Genomic DNA, 19,882 nt, shown 5'->3' on the forward strand with positions numbered 1-19,882 from the left:
TCCATGTGATGTTGGATTACCCAATTGGCCAGGTAGGCACAGGCTTACTGGTGCTTACCTTCGAATCTGTAGCGAACCATTTCACATGTTTTTCACCGCATCAAAGATTCTGCTGCTTAGTCCGGCTAGCCTCTGCCTCTCTCCCAACCCCACAGCACCTTCTGCCAGAACTGAAGCCTCTTTTCAAATGGGAGGTCCCTGACAGGGACGGAGTGCCCAGTATGCAAAGCAAGCCCATGCTTACCTAGCTAGTTGGGCAGCCTGCCGGAGCCCATGCAACAGAGGGGAACTGCCCCATGGTGTTTTCTTGGTGGTAACTGTGGCAAAGGCAGGTACTGCAGTCCCTCCCAAACTCAAACTCCCTGCCATCCATCTAGCTGAGGTGGACATAGCGACCCTTTAGGACAGGGTAGAACTGCCCCGGGGGGATTCGTAGACTTTAACAATCATTTTTCTCCCCTTAGAGCGAATGGTGGTTTCAAACTGCTGACCTTGTGGTTAACAGCCCAAGGTGTAAGCACTACGCCCCCAGAGCTCCTTGCAGAGCCTCTGGGTGGGTTCAAATCGCCAACCTTTTGGCTAGCAGCCAAGCGTTTCCCCACTGTGCCCGCGGAGTTCCTTAGATGTGAGCTAAACCCTTGGGGGGAGGAGGAGAGGGTGGGTGTGAAGGAGGAGGACAGGAGCAGGAGAGGAAGGAGGCCCTGGTAGAAGGCTCTTACTGAATCCGGCCTGTGTGTCAGGGACGGGCAGGCAGGGGGAGTGCCAGGCTACATTCACGATGGATGGGTTGTATTGGTTTCCCAAGTTCTTAGGCATTCCGCCTGGGAGCAGGGTAACCCCTAGGCCTCAGACACCTGGCTGCTGCCTGCCCCCACCCCACCCCCTGCTCAGACCCCTGTTTAGCCCCACATCCTGAGCCTTCCACATCCATGCTCCAGGGGCCAGCTCCCCAACCATCCGTTGCCTCACCTGCTCCCCAACCAGGTAACGAATTTGCCAAGAAGGAGTTGTGGGTAACATCTCTGTTATGGTCCGGTTGCCATGGCAATAAATTGTCACTAATTAGTAGTGTGGTTACCATGGCAATTTTCTAGTAATTACAGGTTACAAATGGTGCAAGGCTTCAACCCAACCCAATTAGTTAATTAGAAAGATTTAGAAATGTGTCCAAAAGGGAAGTAACCTGCTTTGTAGAAAATGAAGGGAATGTGTCACAGCTCGGGGGCCAGAGGCAGAGAGGAAATTGGAGGATGCTGGAGTGGCGAAGAAGGATGGAGTTGTGTGGCAGCAAGTCCCTGAGCCCCACTTGGAATTTCCGGGGGTTCGGAAAGATGGAGGGCCCTTGGCCAAGGCCTGCTCCTAAGCTGGTGTCTGGCGGGACTCCCCAGGCGAGGACAGCTGCCAGTCGACATATAGCGGCTCCTATAGGCTAACAGGGAACTGACGGCACCCACCCACCCACCCCACCCCGGCCCAGCTTTGGCCCCAGACACCAGAAAGGGTTCGTGATCCCCTCCAGGAGGACCCTGGGGGGCCAAAAGTACCTGTGTGTGATCAGCAGAGTCATGCTGGAGAAAGCGCTGGCCCCAGGGGGGAGGGGAGGGGTGTTTAGCCTTTACCACTGCAGGTCTGCAGGCTGACCGCCTGCCCATCTATTGTTTAAGCCAATCAGGTTCTTCCAGCCTGTTCTGATGAATGCTCCCATTACCACAGACAACACTTCTCAAACCTGTGCGTGCTCTGCTTAGCACCCTCAGCAGCATTCCACAGGGGCCTGGGAGCCGGCATGCCTGACAGCCTGGCTCCTTTCCCAAACCCTGCCCCCTCGTTTGTTTCCCTCCAAACCTCTGAGGTAGAAAACGGCAGGTCGGATGATTCCCCTGCAGATGAGAACATAGGGTCGACAACCAGCCCAAACCAAGCCGGCCCCCACATAGCCAATTCCAACCATTGCAAGCCCAGAGTTTGTTTCTGGGGCTGACATCTTCACGGCCACCAACTGCCTTTCCTTTCTCCCTCAGAGCAGCCAGCGGGCTGGAACCCCTTCGAAGGTTATGCTGAGCAGCCCCAAGCCCCAAGCCCCGGGGCTCCTTAACTGAAACCTCACTGCTGCAGAGGCAGTTCTGACTCAGGGCAGCTCTGCATGGGGTTTCTGGGGCTGTGCGTCCCTGCAGGAGCAGTCTCATCTTTCTCCCATGAAGCAGTGTCTGGTGGGTTCCAACCACTGCCTTTATCATTAGGAGCCCAGTGTGTCATCCACAACGCCAGCAAGCTCCTTCAGGCCCTCCCTCATCGCTGCCATGGAGTCAATGCTGACTCTGGCCACCCTGGAGGGCAGAGCAGAACTGCCTTGAAAGCCTCATCTTTCTCCCAAAGAGCGCCCGGTGGTTTTGAACTGCTGCTGAGGTACCATAATTGACCAAGGACGCGCAGTTTGTAAGGAGCCATGCTGGGCCCGGCCCCCCTGTCCTAGGCCTGGCCAGGCAGTTTCTGGCCTTGGGGGCTGTGGCAAGGGAAGGCAGATGGCTTTCGCCCAGACGTGTGCTCCCGGGGGTGGGTGTTTGAAACGCACGGACTGGAGGCGGTCTGTTCAAGGAGCCTCGCAGTTGGACTTAAGGACACAGTTTGATCCCGGAGACTAGCCCCTTGGAGACCTGGTAGGTCCCGTTTTAACTATGCACCCGTTTTGCAGTTTCTGTTCTGAGCACTGCAGAAGCAATTCTCGTTGCAGCCCACCACCAGGACACAGACATGCAGAGAGATGGCCAGCCAGGGTCCCTCTGGCCTTCCCACGGAGGTGGCCAGGGTTCACAGCTAAGTGGGGGGGGGGCCTCACTTTTCTCTATACTTACACAAGTTCACATAAACAGGTATAGTCGGAAATAGTCCGCATTTTTTTTTCCTAAGAAGCATAGGATTCTATAATGCCATGAGTTGGTGAATTGTTGGTTTTTTGCATTTTTTTTTCACTTAACGGTGTATCTTGGGCACTCCTCCCAGTCAATATATATGGATCTGTGCAGTTTTTAGTAGCTGCAGAATCCTATGTGGGTGTATCCTAACTCGCTAACGATGAGCATGCGGGGTGTTCCCAAATGCCGACCCATCAGACCGAGCCACGGAAGCAAGCATCCCTGTACCACATCAGGCTGGGCTCACACGCCTGCCGATCTTTGAAGCAGGAATGCACCCTACCCTTGGTCTCGGCCAGCATGGGTGTGACTGGGGGATCCCTGGTGGCATAGTGGGTTCAGTGTTGGGCTGCTAACTGCAAAGTCAGCTGTTCGAATCCACCAGCCACGTTGTGGGAGAGAGAGGAGGCTTGCTGCTCCCAGAAAGTTACCATCTCAGGGTCATTCTACCCCGGGTCACTGTGAGTCAGAACTGACTCGCTGGCAGTGAGTTTGAGGTTTGGCTGTGTGGCTGGGGGAGGGCACGGGAGGGGTGTCAGGGAATCTGTGATGTGAACAACATGGTGGAGGCTCACTGTAATCCAGCCACTTGGCTCAGAAGAAGCCCTTGGTGGGGTAGTGGGCTGTGCACTGAGCTGCTACCCCCAAGGTTCGCAGTTTGAAACCAAGAGCCACTCCACTGGAGAAAGATGAGGCTGTCTACTCTCTCAGAGACCCACGGGGGAAGTTCTACCCTGCCCTAGGGTGGCTGAGTCCAGTTGACTCAATGGCAGTGAGTTTGGATTTGTTGTTTCTTTAGAAAGGGACTGGAGGCGTCTGTATGGTGCCTGGAGCCCTGAGCCTTCCCTTGGGCACAGAATTGGCAGTGCATTGGGCACACACCCTGCGCCACTGCCCTTCACCTGCCTCATCCAGTGTTCACACCCTGAACACAGGTGGATGGAAGCGGACGCTCGGGGCAGGGGCAGCGGCGGCATGGTCAGATCTCCCCAGGCTCTTTGGAAAGGGGCCCAAAGTCACTTCCCCCAGCCTCAGGGGCCGTGCCCATCCAGCGTTCCATCCGGCTCTGCTTCTCCCTCACGGCGGGTCCCTGTCCTCTCCCAGGCGGCCGGGGAGTCAGCGTGGGCCCCATCCTCAGCAGCAGTGCCTCAGACATCTTCTGTGACAACGAGAACGGGCCCAACTTCCTCTTCCACAATCGGGGTGACGGCACCTTCGTGGATGCTGCGGCCAGTGCTGGTGAGTGACCACAGCTGCCGCCCTGGCCCTGGCCCACCCAGCAGGACCAAGTCGCTGTCCGGTTCCACATCCCCCGCGCCTCTAGCCAGGCCCTGGGGTGAGGGGTGTTGACTGTGGGGGAGGGAAGGTCTGCACGTCCTGACCATTATCGGTTCCCAACACCGAGAACCGGCTGGTCCCCCCCCGCCCCTCCCGCCGAGTCCTGTCCACCGTGTCTTCCCGTCAGTTTCCCCCACACTGCTTGCCCGCAGCTCGGCCCCTCCCATATTTATTGGAAACATGCTGTTCAATCCATCTATTGAGTCCCTGCTAAGTGTGTGTGAAGCTGGAGTGAAGCCAAAACACCAACAGACACACAGGCTGCTGGCATTCTAGAAGGGGAACCAAACAACTAAACAAACAGCCACAGTGAGAACTAGGATAAAACCCATGTCGAAAGGTGCCCGTCTCCCAACCCGGCCTCCCATCCTCCCTGCATGCTCCTCCTCCCTCTGTCCCAGGGCCTTTGCACCTGCCATTCCCACTGCCTGCCCTGTCTGCAGAGCGCGTTTACCCCTCAGCACTCAGCCTGACTGCCACCATCACGTTGCTTAGCTGTGCCACCAGGCTGTGTTTCCTCGGCCTCTGGCTTCTACAGTGACAGCAGGCCTTCCCTCTGGGACCCGGTTCTAGTGCCTGTGAACTGGACGCTTGGTGTGCAGTAATCGGCTCAGTGGGCTCCAGGAACCTGGGTGACAGTATCCAACTAGTCGTCCAGCCACCCTCCAACCACTTCGCCCTAGCCACTTCCTTCCCAGCTGAGCGGGAGGTTTGATTTCACCTTCTCCTTGGGGTCCCTGAGGGGAGCTCTGGGCTCCGGCAGAAGAGGTGCGTGGGGAGCTGGACACATAGATGAGCTCCCCCAAAGCTCCTGGTGCCAGGTAGTGTCGAATCCCTAAGCACATGCCAGCCCATCCTCTCTGGCATGGGAGCGCTCACTGCCCCAGCCTCTGAGGTCTCCAATCGGCGGACTCTGCACCCAGGACCCCAAGCTCCATGCCAGCCCACCCCTACCCCCATCCTCTTCCCCATCACCAGCTCCCCTGGCCTGTTCCTCTCCCCAGCGTAATACACCGGCTGCTGGTTTTTCTCATTGCAAAGAAATTGGAGCAGGGTGGGAGGTGGAAACCCAGAGGATCTGATAAGGTGTTAGAGAGATGGGAACAGAGGTGAGTGAGCACACTGGAGCGGGAGACGGTACCAGGCTGGAGGAGAGAGAAGAGGTGCGAGGCCCGTAATTGCAAGTCAGAATGATTGCAGGGGTTTAACAAGACATGTCAAGAGGGCATTCATCACCCCAACAGATGCTGCTGTGAAAGGCAGCCTGGCACCGATTATTCCGCGAAAAGGAACCAGCTCCTTGTCAAGGTGCCTCACAGATAGGAGAGGAATGGGCCCCCATGCCCAGGGCCACTGGCGCTCCAGCTGGGGAGGCTCACCCACAATGGATGGAGCAGTCCCGGGGCTCGGAGGCTGCTCTGCCGCCTGGCAGACCCTCTCTGTCGGGCCGGGCTGCCCTGCCTCTTCCCCACCAGGCCCGCTTGGTCTGGTCCTTCTTCTGGACCCCAGCCCCACCTTCACCTGGCCCCCACCATCAGGGGACCCACATTTGCAGCTGTGGTTCCCCACCCCCAATGTATTGTCCTGTCGCTCTCTGGGTCCAAGGACCTCTCACCATCAGCCAGGAGGGAGCCAGGTCAGGGCTGGGCTCAGCATCCCTCCACTCGGTGCCCTCCCGAGCAGTGAGGAGGTATGGAGCATACCAGGCTGTCATTCCAGGCAGAGCCACCCCACACCCCGCCACCAGGATCAGCTCAGTCCTAGGGACACTGGCAGAGGCTGTGGGTGGCATCAGCACCCTGCCTCAGTCACACTCGCCTCCTTCTGGGCCTCCCTGGACCCCTCGCTGCCGGTCACTCCTCCATGACTGCACGGTTCCCCCGCCACGCCACCGTCACCAGCATCCCCAGTTTGGTCCTTTCTGTCCCACGCCTTGTGCCTAGTCCTTCATTAAGCTAGTATTTCGTGAGGCCTGCGAGGTGGCAGCAGGCTGTGACACAGAAGCTGAGGCAGCTTGGGTGGACAGAAAGGCCAGCCCCGGCCCCTGGGGTGCAGGGCTGGCAGGAGAGCCGGGCCCTAGACAGGGACAGCCGAGTTGCAGGAGGGATAGAGGTTCTAAGGGAAAGAACAGGTGGCGCTGGGGTGGGGAGGGGCTGTGGGAGGTGGGAGAGGCTCCCTGGGGAGATGGTGCTTGCTCACAGAGCAGGAGGATAACTGGGAGGCAGGTACCCGGGGATTGGGTAGAGCACTCCAGGCGGAGGGACCCGCTGGAGCACCGAAAAGAGCCTGGTACACTGGAGGAGTGGAAAGGATGCTGGGTAAGATGGGGAGTGGGCAAGGGTGAACTTTTCCCAAGATCACTGGGAAGCCGCTGATGAAGCAAAGGACCAACACCATCCAATTAATTCCCCGCCCTTAGGAGCGCCTTGCTCCTAACTGCAAGGTCAGCAGTTCAAAGCCACCAGTCGCTCTGGGGGAGAAAGATGAGGTTTTCTACTCCCCTAAACAGTTACAGTCTCTGAAACCCACAGGGACCAATTTACCTGGACCTATGGACAGGGTCGATGGGCGTCAGCATTGGCTCCGTGGCAGTGAGGTGGGGGTTTTTTGGAGGATGGATGAAGGAGCCCTGATGGCCCTGTGGGTAAGATATGGAACTGCTAATCACACGGTCAGCAGTTCAAAACTGCCCGCCCGGCTGCAGGAGAAAGGTGAGGCTGTCTGCTTCTGCGCAGATTTACAGCCTCGGAAACTGGTGTAGAGTCGCCTCAACTCGATGGCAGTGGGTTTGGGTTCATTTGGTTTGTGTTTCTCAGACTGGCGGCTCAAGTGGCTAAAAGGAGCTTCAATCCTACATTTCCACCAGTCTTACCCGTCTCTTCTCCACTGCCAGCACGGGGATTCCAGCACACAGCCGCCCTGTAGGACAACATTGAACTGCCCCTTGGGGTTTTACCAGCTGTGAGTCTTTACGGGAACAAACAGCCTCATCTTTCTCGCTCAGAGCAACCGGTGGAATCAAACTGCTGACCTAGCAGTCAACAGCCCAACCAGTAACCCACCGCACTAACAAGGCCCATGCTAACCCCAAACGGAGCAAAATTGGAGTGCCTGCAGGGCACACACATCTGGAGACCAAGTCTCTGGTCCCCTTTACAACCAGGTGCCCATCCCCACTTTGACCCTGAGAGCGAAGCCCCCGTCCTAGGGGCAGGGACCTTAGGGGAGCACCCGCCATCCCTGCTCTTCCCGGAGCTCCAGCAAGGCGAGGGCCAGTGGGTCGAGCAGGGGGCGATGCCCTGAGGGATCCTGCCTGCCGTTTCCTCTGCAGGGGTGGATGACCCCCACCAGCACGGGCGAGGCGTTGCCCTGGCCGACTTCAACCGAGACGGCAAGGTGGACATCGTCTACGGCAACTGGAACGGCCCCCACCGCCTCTACCTGCAGATGAGCGCCCATGGGAAGGTCCGATTCCGGGTAAGATGGCAGCGGGCCCTCCTGCCCTCCGTGCCAGCTCTCTCCCTCCAGGCTGAGGAGGTGCTGTGCCTCTCCAGAGTCCCGGGGGCAGGTGGGGGATCCAAGACAAGGAGGTGGCAGGCCTTCGAGGGGTCTACAGGGGTCTGCTGTTGACGCTAGGAGTGCCTGGAGCAAACGAGCTGAGGGAGCAGCAGGGGCGAGCCTCTCCCAAGATGGGCAGGCGCAGGCCAAGCGAGGCAGAGGAGGGTCTGCAAGGCCTGGCCTCCCTCCACTGGGTCAAGGTTGGGGGTCAAGGCATCCTTCCTGATGGCTCCGTAGCCCTGCCCTGAATTTACGGAAGTGGGGGTCAGGCCCAGGGCACGGTGGTAGGAGAGCAGGGGAGGATGAAGCCACCTGAGTGCATCTGAGTCACATGGTGCATGAGGGCCTTGGACCTCTGTCCCCCCCCTGCCCCCCCCCCAAAGTGATGCCAGGGATCCCTCAGCAGGGCTGCTTGGTGGCAGTAATGAGGTGCCACCAGCATAACCTGAAGTTTGGGCTTACGCAAAGCAGGGCAGAGGACCTCTGAAGCTGATCTCTGGGAGTCAAGTTGTTCCCGGGAAAACCTAGATTTTTGCCAAAGCCCCAAAGGCGTGAGCAAGCCCAGTCTGTGCTCCTGTGTCTGAGCAGCCACAGAGAGGCCACCGCTGAGAGCTCTCTCTCCGCGTGCCCAGCTCTGGAGTGGCAGGGCAGTGGATCCTGGGTTTGAATGATTTCATCTTCATTCAACACCCCTTTTTTAGTTAGGATGTAATACCGACATCATATCCTATTTCAGTCGCAGAAATGTACAATTGCTACCCCAGTCAGTTTCCAAACATTCGTTTTCCTCCTGGACTCCTTGGCATCGTCTCCCACTTACCCCACCACCATCACTCTTACCCCCACCCCACCCCCAAAACCCTTATTCTACTCGCTGCCCCTATGGGCTCATCAGCCCTGGATTTCATAGACCGAAACACGGAAAAGCATACAACACAGCTTCAGGAGGGTGACCTCCATGGACAGAACACCTCTGAGATACACTCTAACATGAACAACAAAAACCAAACCAATAATACAGAACATTTTGGAAACCAGACCAGGTCCAGCCTCCATCATTGGGGGAGCTACTGACAACATTTTAACTGTTTAAGTCAAATGTATGCCTTTGACCTTTAATACTCCCCACTCCCAAGCACTCTGTTTAGTGACCACTTTCCTCCCACCTCTCAGTTTTAGATGGGGGAGTTCTCCAGAGGCTTATGTCCTTCGTGATTCCACTAATGGATCTTGGGCATTCACTGTCATCCACTGCTTCTGCACATCGGACCCTCATAAGTCCGGTTCTGATCCTGACCCACCCTTTGATATCAGATTATTGATTTACAATCCTTCAGTGATTGGTGGTGGTGTGGACATCTCTCTTAGATGGCTGCTGGGGTGGAGACAAGCCTTTCAGACCCCAGACGCTATTCTATCTGATAGCCACGCACCGCGCACCATCTAAATTCTTCGCCAAACTTTTGCTTTAACACCCGTATCTTCTGTGGTCCTTTCCTGGAGGCGAGTATCGAGCAGGACCATGATGTTGGAGCTAGGATTTAGTGCAACCTATTCTTGGATCTATGCTTTTGTTTTGGTTTGGTTTTAATTTGCTGTAACTTGGGAATTAATACATAGGTCATACCATTCCACAGTTCAATTGCATCAAACGGAATTGTACAATTGCTACCATAAGCAGTCTCCAAACATACTTTTCCTCCCTGAACTCCTTGACATCATCTCCCTTTTATCTTAACCCTGTGCTTCTCCACCAGGGGCAGTTTTGACCACACTCCCCACCTCTCACCAGGGGACATTGGGTCATGTCCAGAGACCTGACTGGGTGTCACACGGGGACAGGGGCTCCATTGCCGTCTAGTAATTCAAGACCAGAGATGCTGCTAGACATCTTACAAAGCGCAGGGTAGTCCCCACCACAGGGACATCAAAAACCAAGCCAAACTCACGGCCATCGAGTTGATTCCAACCTCTAGTCACCCTCTACGTCAGAGTTGAGCTGCCCCTGTGGGTTTCCAAGACAGTGGTAGCTCTTGATGGGAGTAAAAAGCCTCCTCTCTGTCCTGAAGAGTGGCTGATGGTTTCAAACCACAGACCTTGTGGGTAGCAGCCCCGAGTGTAACCAGCTATACCAATGGGGCTCCTTCCACACCGGCAGAGCCCACCCAAAACACCAGGAGGACCAAGACTAAGGGACCCTGTTAACCTTCTATAGCTCCTTCCCAGAACCCACAGGACACCTATCATAATCATGAACACCCCATCTATCAAGGGTCTCCCCCGCCGCCCCCCCCCCGGGGGGAGGAACTGTGCTGATGCCATACATACACTACCTGGGAAGCTCAGGCGCCCAGTAGGGGGACCCCAGGGGGCCCTGGAGGTTGTCATTCTTATAAGATCAACAGAATGATAATGACTTAGAGATCCAGAGGTCTCCTGGTTCCCCAAGATCTTCAGGCCTTGCTCAGCCAGGTCAATGGAGCAGTCTCCTAATCAACCTCGTTACTGTGCCCATGAGACAACCTCTCCCTGGCCTGCCACCTTTCCCGGGCCAGCAGGAGGCCCTGGTGGCCAAGCGAAGGAGCAGGAAGGCAGGCCCAGAGACACTGACCCGCCCCTTCTCAGCCCCTCCTCCATGAGGGCTGGGCATTCAGATTAGCCCCCAGTGTCTTGAAGGGACAGCCCAGCTGTAAGGGGTATTCTCAGGCAGGTCCTCCAACACAGCTTCTCTTTAATGCCAACCAAAGGCAAGGCCCCCTCCGGACCCTTTGTCACATCTACCCAAAGCCCCCCCAGCACTGTGGGTCCCCGCTGGGGTAATCTGGATCCCGTAGGCAGGTCTATCTGATACTGCATCCTCTAAAAAAGGAAACGTGAGGAAGGAGCTCCTGAAACACACCATCAGCAAAAGCCACAGCTAACGGCAGCCAGGGCCACTTCCTAGACATTCAGCCTGCTCAGCTTGGAGCAGAGCTCTGTTTAGCTCTCCTAGGTGCCAGCAATTTACCTTCCTCACCCCATGCAGTCCTCACAGCCTGCTATTATCCTCCTGGTACTGCCAGGGAAAGGGCTATTCAAAGGGCTGAGATCACACAGCCAGCCAGCAGAGAAGGAGCCAGGATATTTGCATGCACCTGGCCCCAAGCTCTCACCACTCTACTCATTAGCCAAGACGAAGAGCAGGCCCTCCCTTCCCAGGACTCAGTTCCCTCACCTGTACAACGGGAAGGCTAATGTCTGTCCCAGAGTCCAGTAATCAGCGGGTTACATGCTGGATTGCTAACCAACAACAAGGTCTGTGGTTCCTACCCACCAGCTGCTCCGAGAGAGCAAGATGAGGCTGTATGCTCCCCTAAAGATTTAGTCTCAGAAACCCCACGGAGCAGTTCTGCCCGGTCCTGCAGGGTTGCTGTGAATTAGACTGGACTCACTGGTAGTGAGGCCGGGTTCGTTTCATGTCTGCCCTCACTCACGGGGCTGACGGGAGGGTCGGCAAGGACCAAGAGCCTGTTGGTGTGACCTGCAGTCATGATGTGTGCCTCTGCCCTCCCACAAACAGCCCGGGGTGCGTGTGGTCCTACACACCGCCATGCAGGCCCCTTGCCAGGGAGAGGCGAGAGGAGGTGTTGCATGGGCGCTATGTCTTCTCCATGAGCACCCCCACCCCACCCCCGTTCCCAGTAGAGGGGACTCTAGCCCACTCCTACTCCTCCACGCCCACCCGCTGACCGGCTACCCTGTCTTCTGCCAGGACATCGCCTCACCCAAGTTCTCCATGCCCTCCCCGGTGCGCACAGTCATCGCCGCCGACTTTGACAATGACCAGGAGCTGGAGGTCTTCTTCAACAACATCGCCTACCGCAGCTCCTCCGCCAACCGCCTCTTCCGGTAGCTGCTCTAATGTTGGCAGCTGGGGGAGGTCAGGGAGGAAGGCTTAGGAATCCGAAGGGTAGTGAGGGAGGGGAAAAGGGAGGGGGAGGTCCTTCCAGGGTGGAGCATAGGCTGAGCAAGAGGCTGTGGGGGTCAGAGGGCAGGTCCTGGACAAGGAGTAGCCCGTTGCAATGGCAGGGAAACGTGGCCCTCAGCATGCCGGAAGCCGAGATCTTTGGGAGAGGAACCCACACCCCGGTACACGGGCTTGCAGGGCCCAATCTGCTGGGGCAAACCCAAGCAAAGCAGCAGCAGGCAGGTTTATTTACTGAAACAACTTCTCAGAGCCTTTCAAATGCTCAGAATAGCCCTGCGCCGAATAACATCGGCTCGGGCAACATCCGAGCACCTGCCCGTATGTGATCCCAGAAGGCGCTGCATGGAATGGAGCTCAGAAATTCCACTGACGCACAGGTTGGAGCGAGCACAGAGAATGCAGCAGCCTCCCGCACGCAGCTCAGGAATCCCACGCCTTCAGTATACGGTGATGGTGCTGCCAGGAGTCTAACTATACCGTCTACAAATCACCTATATCACCTATGCCTGGGAGCCCAGGGGGCATAGTGGTTGGTTACGAGTTGGGCTGCTAACTAACCTCAAGGTCAGCGGTTCAAAACCACCAGCTGCTCTGCCAAAAAAAGATGAAGCTCTTAAAGAGTTACAGTCTGGGAAACCCACAAGGACAGTTCTACCCTGTCCTGTGGGGCCACGATGGCTCAGAACGGACTCGGTGGCAGTGAGTGAGAACACAGACACCCCGATAGTCAGACTGCACGTCTGTGTGACAGTCTGCCCTGTGCTGCGAGTCCTATCGTTGCTGTCACGTGAACTTTCCCTCCTTACAAATACAAAGTCCACCACCTCTCAGCACACGCAGTACCTGGGCTCTCGGATCACGAGTCTCTGGAAGGTTGTAGCGTTCCCTTTCTGTGGAATGATCCTTGGATAATTTCACCACGAAGGGCAGCGTGGCTCCTGCGAGCAGCAGAGCCAGAGCCTGTGATAGCAGCTGCCAGTGGCCGAGGAGAAGCATGGATCTGGAAGTGAAACAAAGGGTTGGGGAAGGATATCAGGGAGGTAGGAAATCCTGCTCTCACCGGAGCCGCGTCCGCTCAACATCCGGACCGCAGAGCGCCTGATCTCACGATGGGCATGCTCAGAACGCACCGTGCGTGGGCTCTGGGCGACACATGGCTGGGGTAGAGGGTGGGAAGGGTGTCAAAGAGTGCTGCCAAGCGGGTGGACCTCAGGGCATCTCTCTCTGAGAGGGTCTCTGGGAACCACTATTCTGCAAGACAGCCTTCAAGAGATGCTAGATGAAATGCCAGCGTGGCGCTAGACAAGAAAAGGGGAGCTACAGAGATGAGAGGGGGCTGCCATCGTCTAACCTGGAACCCAGGGAGGGAGGGGCCGGATTTTCTGAGGAGCTCTTTTCTGAGGGTGATTCAGAGACCACTGCCCACCCCCCTGCCCCCCTATCTCCCAAACTGCACTGTCCTGTGTCCTGTTCTCTGTGCTGAGCTTCCCCTCCCAGGGTTCGGGCGCAGGAATCACTGGGCCTCCTGGATTTTTCGTCTCACTGGTTTGGGGTGCACTGCTGGGGAGCTAAGCAGGACCTGTGTGCCTTGAGGCTTCCCCATTCCCGGCCAGACAGACTGGAGGTGGAGGATGGGATTGGGAGAGAAAGGCGGGGCGGGCGCTTTGCACCCAGGAAGCGGGCCTGCCCCCTTGCTCAGTCCCTAAGGCTCCCACCCCTTGCCTCAGGAGGACCTCAACTATTAATACACAGTGAGCGCTGTGACTAAGCGTGTTTTAAAATATAATTATTAACAACGCATCAATCCTGACCGGATGTAATCACCCCCTGAAGGCACCAGATTTACTAATTAGGTGCCTTGCAAAAAGCTTATTCACAACTTCCAGATTAATTGCGGAAGATCAATTGCTCGTTAACAGAGACACCGCTTTCCTCCACTGGCTAATAGAGTGTGTCGCTCACCAGGACCCCAAGTACCAAGGAGCACAGTCTCTGGGGCCCAGTGCTGAGCACCAGGTACTGCCCACAGTCCCCGGAATAGGCCTGCTCCTAACCTCTAGCCATGCAGAGTGGGCTGGGAGGGAGACAGGTCCACCGCGTGGTGCGTGTGTTGGCTGACACACAGCGGTGCAAAAGCCACTTCCCAGGTATGTGGCGGTGCCCCGGGTCCCCGCGGCAGATGGCTGTTCTGAACATGCAGTGGAAAGTGAGAGCAGGACCACAGCTGGGGCTGCCATGCAGCTGCAGCTCTAGAAGCTGTAACCCCACCTGTCCCACAGGGCCAGGGCTTCACACCTGTTACTGAACAGAGAGCCTCACGGACCCCTGGGTCCAGATATACAGCACCTCCATGCACCTGTGTTCGCAAGTCTGTTAATGGCACCTAAGGAGTCCTGGTGGCTCTGTGGGTTGGTGTTGGGCTGCTAACCCACAGGTCGGAGGTTCAAACCCAGTTCCAGGAAGAAAGATGAGGTCTTCTCCCCGAGAAAGATTTACAGCCTTACGAACTGAAAAGGACCATTCTACTCTGTTCTGTAGGGTTGCGATGAGTCAGAATCAACTCAGTGGCAGAGTGTTTGAAGGTCTCCGGTGGCACCGTGGAGTAGGCTTTGGGCTGCTGATCTCAAGATCAACGGTTCAAACCCATCAACCACTCCAAGGGAGAAGGTTGGGGCTGTTTGTCCCATAAAGATTGATAGTCTCAGAAACCCCACACAGGGCCACTGTGAGTCGGAACGGCCTCCATCAGTAGGTTAGAGCCACCAGCAAGGAACCTGGTGGTGCTGGGGGTCAGACATCAGGCCGCGAGCCGCAGGGAGAAAGATGGAGCCATCTGCTCCAGGGAAGACAGAGTTAGTCTCGGACACCCTAGGGAGCTGTTCTACTCTGCCCTAATATGTGTGTAAGAGAGAACTTTATATCAAAGAGCAATTGTCTATTGAGAAGACACCCCAGCCCAGTCCAGATCAAGTCCATAAGTCCAATATTAACCCCTATGTTGACACTAGTCCATAAATTCCTCTTTAGACTCACGCAGCACATGCAATGATGCTGAATGCAGGAAGATCACAGGCCAGTGGGTGGAAAGTCTTGTGGATCCAGTGGCAGTGGAAGCATCTGGTATGCGTCTCCACGTGGATCCTCCAGGGCTCTGGTTCCATCAGTGTAGCTGCATGTAGCCTGTCAACAGGAATGTCTCACAGAGAGACAACCAGAGAGAGAGTGTCTGGCCCCCAGTGCGCTATTCATCTCCTTCACACCTCCAGAAGAAGTCATCAAGCTGTGTCCTGATTGACAGGCTAAACTCCACCCCTTCACTTTTAATAGTCTCGAGTTGACCCCAGATTATGTAGCTACCACAGTCACTATGAGTTGGGATCAACGAGATGGCAGTAGGTTTTTGTTAAGGGTAATGAGAGACCCCCAGTGCAGTGCAAAACATGAACACATCAGCTGTTACCCAAAGGTTGGCAGTTCTAGTCCACCCAGAGGCACCTCAGAAGGCCTCGTGATCTTCTAAAACATCAGCCCTGAGAACCTCAATGATGGCACACGGGGCGGGGGGGTCGCTCTGAGTCGGGATTGTCTTGATGGAAATGAGTTAGGGTGGGCAGAGAATTCGTCACCCAAACCAGGACACTCAGATGGGGACAGGGAGGCAATGGGTGACAGCAACAGGACAGCAGGCAGGAAGGGATACTGCCCGAGGCCTACCAGGAAGTATAGTTATCCTACTTACACATCAAAGCCTCCTCTGAGCTGTCCTCATCCCTCCCCCTCGAGTCCTCCCAGTTCCTGCCCTGCAGAGCCAGCTGCTGGGTCTGCACAGCTGGCCACATCCCCGCCCACGCAAGCTCCCAGGCCTTCCGCTGCAGCCCCAATTCCTGTGCGTGACTCGCTCTCGCCAGCCACCATCGAGCCGTGACGGCTGGCGGGTGTGTCCGGTGGAGCTGTGATCCCAGAGTTCCCAGGGCTGCTTTTTCAGGCCTTTCTTCCCCGGCGCTCTCACAGCCTTTTCAGTGAGCTGCCAGCGTGTTCACCGACCGCCCGTGCCCCCCAGGATTTCCACAAGTTCCGGCCTCAGCTTCGTGGCTCTTGTCTTTCCTGATTGCCTAAACCTGACCAAGCACCCCAGCCCTGTGCTCCCCTCGGGCCCACCTTCCCCGTCCAGCACTCTGCATTGTGGTCCCCTGTGACTTGGCAGCTGCCCTCGGGGGCTCTGAGCCCATCCTTCCCAGGGCCCGCCATCCATCCCCCTAGGCCTGACCCAGTCCCCGCACACATTGGTAACACAAACTTCTGGTTCCCGGGATCCACGCTGACTCTCGAGTAGAACTGGGCTCCAGGGGTCTCAGTGGCTGCTTTTCCTTCGCTTTTTTTTTTTAATAAATCATTTTATTGGAGGCTCTTACATATATTATAACGAACCATACATCCATTATCTCAAGCGGACATGTGCAGTTGGCATCAACAATTTCTAAACATTATCTCTCTTCTTCAGCCTTTTGATATCAGCTCCTCTTTTTCCCCCTTCCCTCCCGACCCTGCCACCCCTGCAAGCCCTTTATGTATTATGTATTGTTGTTAATACTTACACATCGCTTATACCGCCCATCCTGGTATTCTTCCCCTGGTGGGGGTTATTCTGCCGTCATTGTTATCCATTCCCACCCCCACCCCACCCACCTTTCTCCTCCTTCCCTTCCCCTACCCTCCTGGAATTGTTGCTCCCATTACTGTTCCTGAGGGGATTTGTCTTCCTGAATTCCGTATTCTAGAAACTCTCATCTGTGCCACTGTCTGTACACCGCACTAGTGGGAATTGTGAGATTGGACTGAGATCCTAATAGTGGGAGGAGGAAGGATTAAAGAACTAGAGGAGTGTTGTGTATTTCATCGGTGCTAAACTGTTCCCTAGATGCGTTTTCTCCTCCGTGCAGCCCCTCTGCGTAGGGACGTCCCGTTATCCACAGATGGGCCCTGGGTCTCTAGCTTGGCCCTCTCCATCACCTCGGTGAGGTGGTTTATTTTTAGAATTCTGATAGTGCTGCTTTTTCTAAAGGAGATCTCCAGGCCTTTCTTCGGAGACTTGAACCACCAACCTTATGGTTGGCAGCTGAACATAGTAGCCGCTTGCACCACCCGGAGCTCCTGAGCTTATCCTTGAGAACCCATGATTCTCACAACAGCATGGTTGCCTCCACCAAGAAGCGCCCCTGCCCTGCTGCGGCAGAGCCTGCAGGACACGCCTGAGGGCGGGGTCAGCAGGCTGGGCTTGCACCCCTGCAGCAGGTGTGCACCCCGGTGCACAGACAACACTCCTCGGGTGTCGACTCCATCCAGCAGACACCCTCTCTGACCCGATGCAGGGGACCCCCACCTCCTGCAGAGCTCGGGGTACACGCAGTTCTGGGCTGTGTGCACTCTGATTTGACAGTACAACAGGGAGTGGCAGAGAGTCCTGCAGAACCCCCGTGTCTTTCCCCGTGCCCCACTGCGGCGGCACACATCCAGAGGTGTGGAGCTGGGTGTGAGTAGATAATGAGGAGGGGGAGGGGGAAGCCGGTAGCGCTAGCCCACCTGTATCCTCAGCACTGAGCTGAGCTGAGCTGCATGGAGGAGGAACAGAGGGGAGCAGACTTCTCTGAAGCTAAGATCCCCAGACTCAGAGTTCAAACCAGACGGGACCCCTGCAAGCCAGAGAGACTCTCTCTCTGCGCTTTTGTCTCTGGAGCCTGTGCAGACATCCCACAGACACGTGCTTGGAGCTCCAGAGAGCCGGCTGCTGGGGGGACGGAGAGATGAATAATGCATGGTCCCGGCCTGCAGCCAGCTCGCGGTCCATCCAGGCAGATAAGCTGCATTCGCAAGAGCTTGAACACAGCTGGAACGTGATAAAGGCCGAGGAAGTGATACAAGGCCAGGGCGGGATGGCTTCTAGCAGAGCAGGTCCAGGGGAGCTGGCATTCCAGAGGGGTTTGAACCTGGGTGGGACTAAGGACTCCCAAGAGGCAGGGACCCCTTGGAGGAGGGTGTGAAGGTCAGCTGAAGGGAGTTGTGTCCCCACCCCTTCCCCATCCATCAACTGCCCTGCCCCGGCTTGTCTATAATTCATCCATTAGAGAAGGGAAAAGTCAATATTCGCCAACATAAATTAAAGCCTGGGAAGGGGATGTCCAGGGTGTTGGCAGGGTCTGTGTGCAGAGGGGCTTGGGGTGGGGGGTGGGGGGAGGGTGGCTCTGGGAACGCTCAGGGGACAGAGGCTGGAGCAAGCGAGCCTGCAGGTCCGGGGCCTGGCTCACAAGCAACAGTCCGTGGACAGCCTGTCTCCTCTCTGCAGCGTCATCCGCCGGGAGCATGGAGACCCCCTCATCGAGGAGCTCAACCCCGGAGATGCCTTGGAGCCTGAGGGCCGGGGCACAGGTGAGGAGCCTCGGGGCTCTCAGCGTCCTAGAGGGAAGGTAGGAGGGGGCAGGGGCCCCTCCCCTGGGCTCCTTGGGGCTCGCCCCACCTGAAGACTGAGGTTAAGAACAAAGGTGGGCCTCCCCCAAGGGGAGAGGTCACTTCCCGGCCCAGGGCTGCTTGGGGCATGGGGAGGGCTCTCTGGGGAGCGTTGGCATTGCAATGAGAAGATGGGGAGAGGAAGGGCATCTTTTCCACACCCAGGCAGGAGGGCCTGCAGTCTGGCCCTGCTGGCCAGGCACTCAGAGAAAGAGCCCGGGGCCAAGAGTCACCAGACCCACTTTTGCCATGGCCACCCGATACACCGTGCTGGAAACGCGACTTCGTTGTCTGAGCCTTGTTCTCTACATTCGTTGTCTCCCCTCCTCCACACTCTGGGGCCTAAAAGGAGGCCAGGAATCTTCAAGCATCTGAAACGTCAAGAGGGCTTATTCAGTCCACGATAGGCCAGCAGATCCCCTGTCTAGTGGCCCACCCTCTGCGCCTCTGGGGGTGGTGGGGGAAGAGGAACCCTCTCCTGGCCCGAATCACCTTGAGAACCATCTCCATTCACGCTCACGGGCCTTCAGAGGTGGGGAGGCTGCGGGCACAGCAGCAGAGGCAGGTGTGGTGCGGAGCCCGAGTCCCGTCTCCCATCCCTCACCCTCACCTCCCCGCAGCCCCGGCCTCTTCCTCTCCTCTTGCCCGCTGCGCTCAGGGCTGTGGGCAGCCCACCTGGCCCTGGGCTGTGATGAAATCTATGTCTTCCCAGGGGGCGTGGTAACGGACTTCGACGGAGACGGGATGCTGGACCTCATCTTGTCCCACGGAGAGTCCATGGCGCAGCCGCTGTCCGTCTTCCGGGGGAATCAGGTGGGCTGGGGCTGCGGGGAGAGGGGCAAAGCATAGAAATCCAGGGCCTCCCTGGCCAAATCGGCTCTTGGCATCCAGGGCAGAGAAGGCCTGGCTCCCGGGAGGAGGCTCTCAGCCTCTTCCCCCAAACACTGGTTTCCAGAGGGACCACCAGCATCTCCTCCCTGCTTTCCCCGCTCGCCCTGCCCTTCCCCTCCTCCTGCCTGCCCCACTGGCTACATCGGCATCGGCCTTGCCCCTCCCACCAGGGCTTCAGCAACAACTGGCTGCGAGTCGTGCCCCGGACGCGGTTCGGGGCCTTCGCCAGGGGGGCGAAAGTGGTGCTGTACACCAAGAAGAGCGGGGCCCACCTGAGGATCATCGACGGGGGCTCTGGCTACCTGTGCGAGATGGAGCCTGTGGCCCACTTTGGCTTGGGTGAGTTGGGGCCCGTGGGGGCACAGAGTCCTGAAGGTGCTGAGCAGCTCAGGGAGCCACAGCCGACCGCCTTGCCAGGACTGATGTGTGGATGCCACTCGGACACCGGCTCCTGGAGGCAGTGACGCTTGGCTTAGGTCACCGCCCACAGTGACGCCGGGCTTGTCAGCGTGGAGCTGGGCCCCATGGGGTCCTCAGTGGCTGATGTTTCCGAAATAGATCCCCAGGCCTTTCTTCCAAGGTGCCTCTAGGTGGGTTCGAACCTCTGACTCTTGGATCAGGAACCAAGTGCACAAAGGGTTTGCACCGACCCCCCAGGGACCCGAGCGTAGGGTGGACGGAACAGGAAATGCTGGCCATCTTGGTCTTATCCCAA

At 57.0% G+C, this 19,882-nt stretch overlaps 1 protein-coding gene across 1 annotated transcript in view; it reads left to right on the forward strand.

The window, feature by feature from the left end:
- Positions 1–19,882, forward strand: part of CRTAC1 (cartilage acidic protein 1) — a 149,944-nt gene that overhangs the window by 114,169 nt on the left and 15,893 nt on the right. Inside the window, exons 6-11 of the mRNA XM_004701014.3 lie at positions 4,017–4,151; positions 7,582–7,727; positions 11,560–11,696; positions 18,116–18,198; positions 18,989–19,089; positions 19,338–19,506. Coding sequence (XP_004701071.2) covers positions 4,017–4,151; positions 7,582–7,727; positions 11,560–11,696; positions 18,116–18,198; positions 18,989–19,089; positions 19,338–19,506 — 771 coding nt within the window. The remainder of the gene's footprint in view (positions 1–4,016; positions 4,152–7,581; positions 7,728–11,559; positions 11,697–18,115; positions 18,199–18,988; positions 19,090–19,337; positions 19,507–19,882) is intronic.

Source organism: Echinops telfairi, unplaced genomic scaffold, assembly GCF_000313985.2.
Source record: "Echinops telfairi isolate 266 unplaced genomic scaffold, ASM31398v2 ScPeMD7_70;HRSCAF=299, whole genome shotgun sequence".
NCBI classification, from domain to species: Eukaryota; Metazoa; Chordata; class Mammalia; order Afrosoricida; family Tenrecidae; genus Echinops; species Echinops telfairi.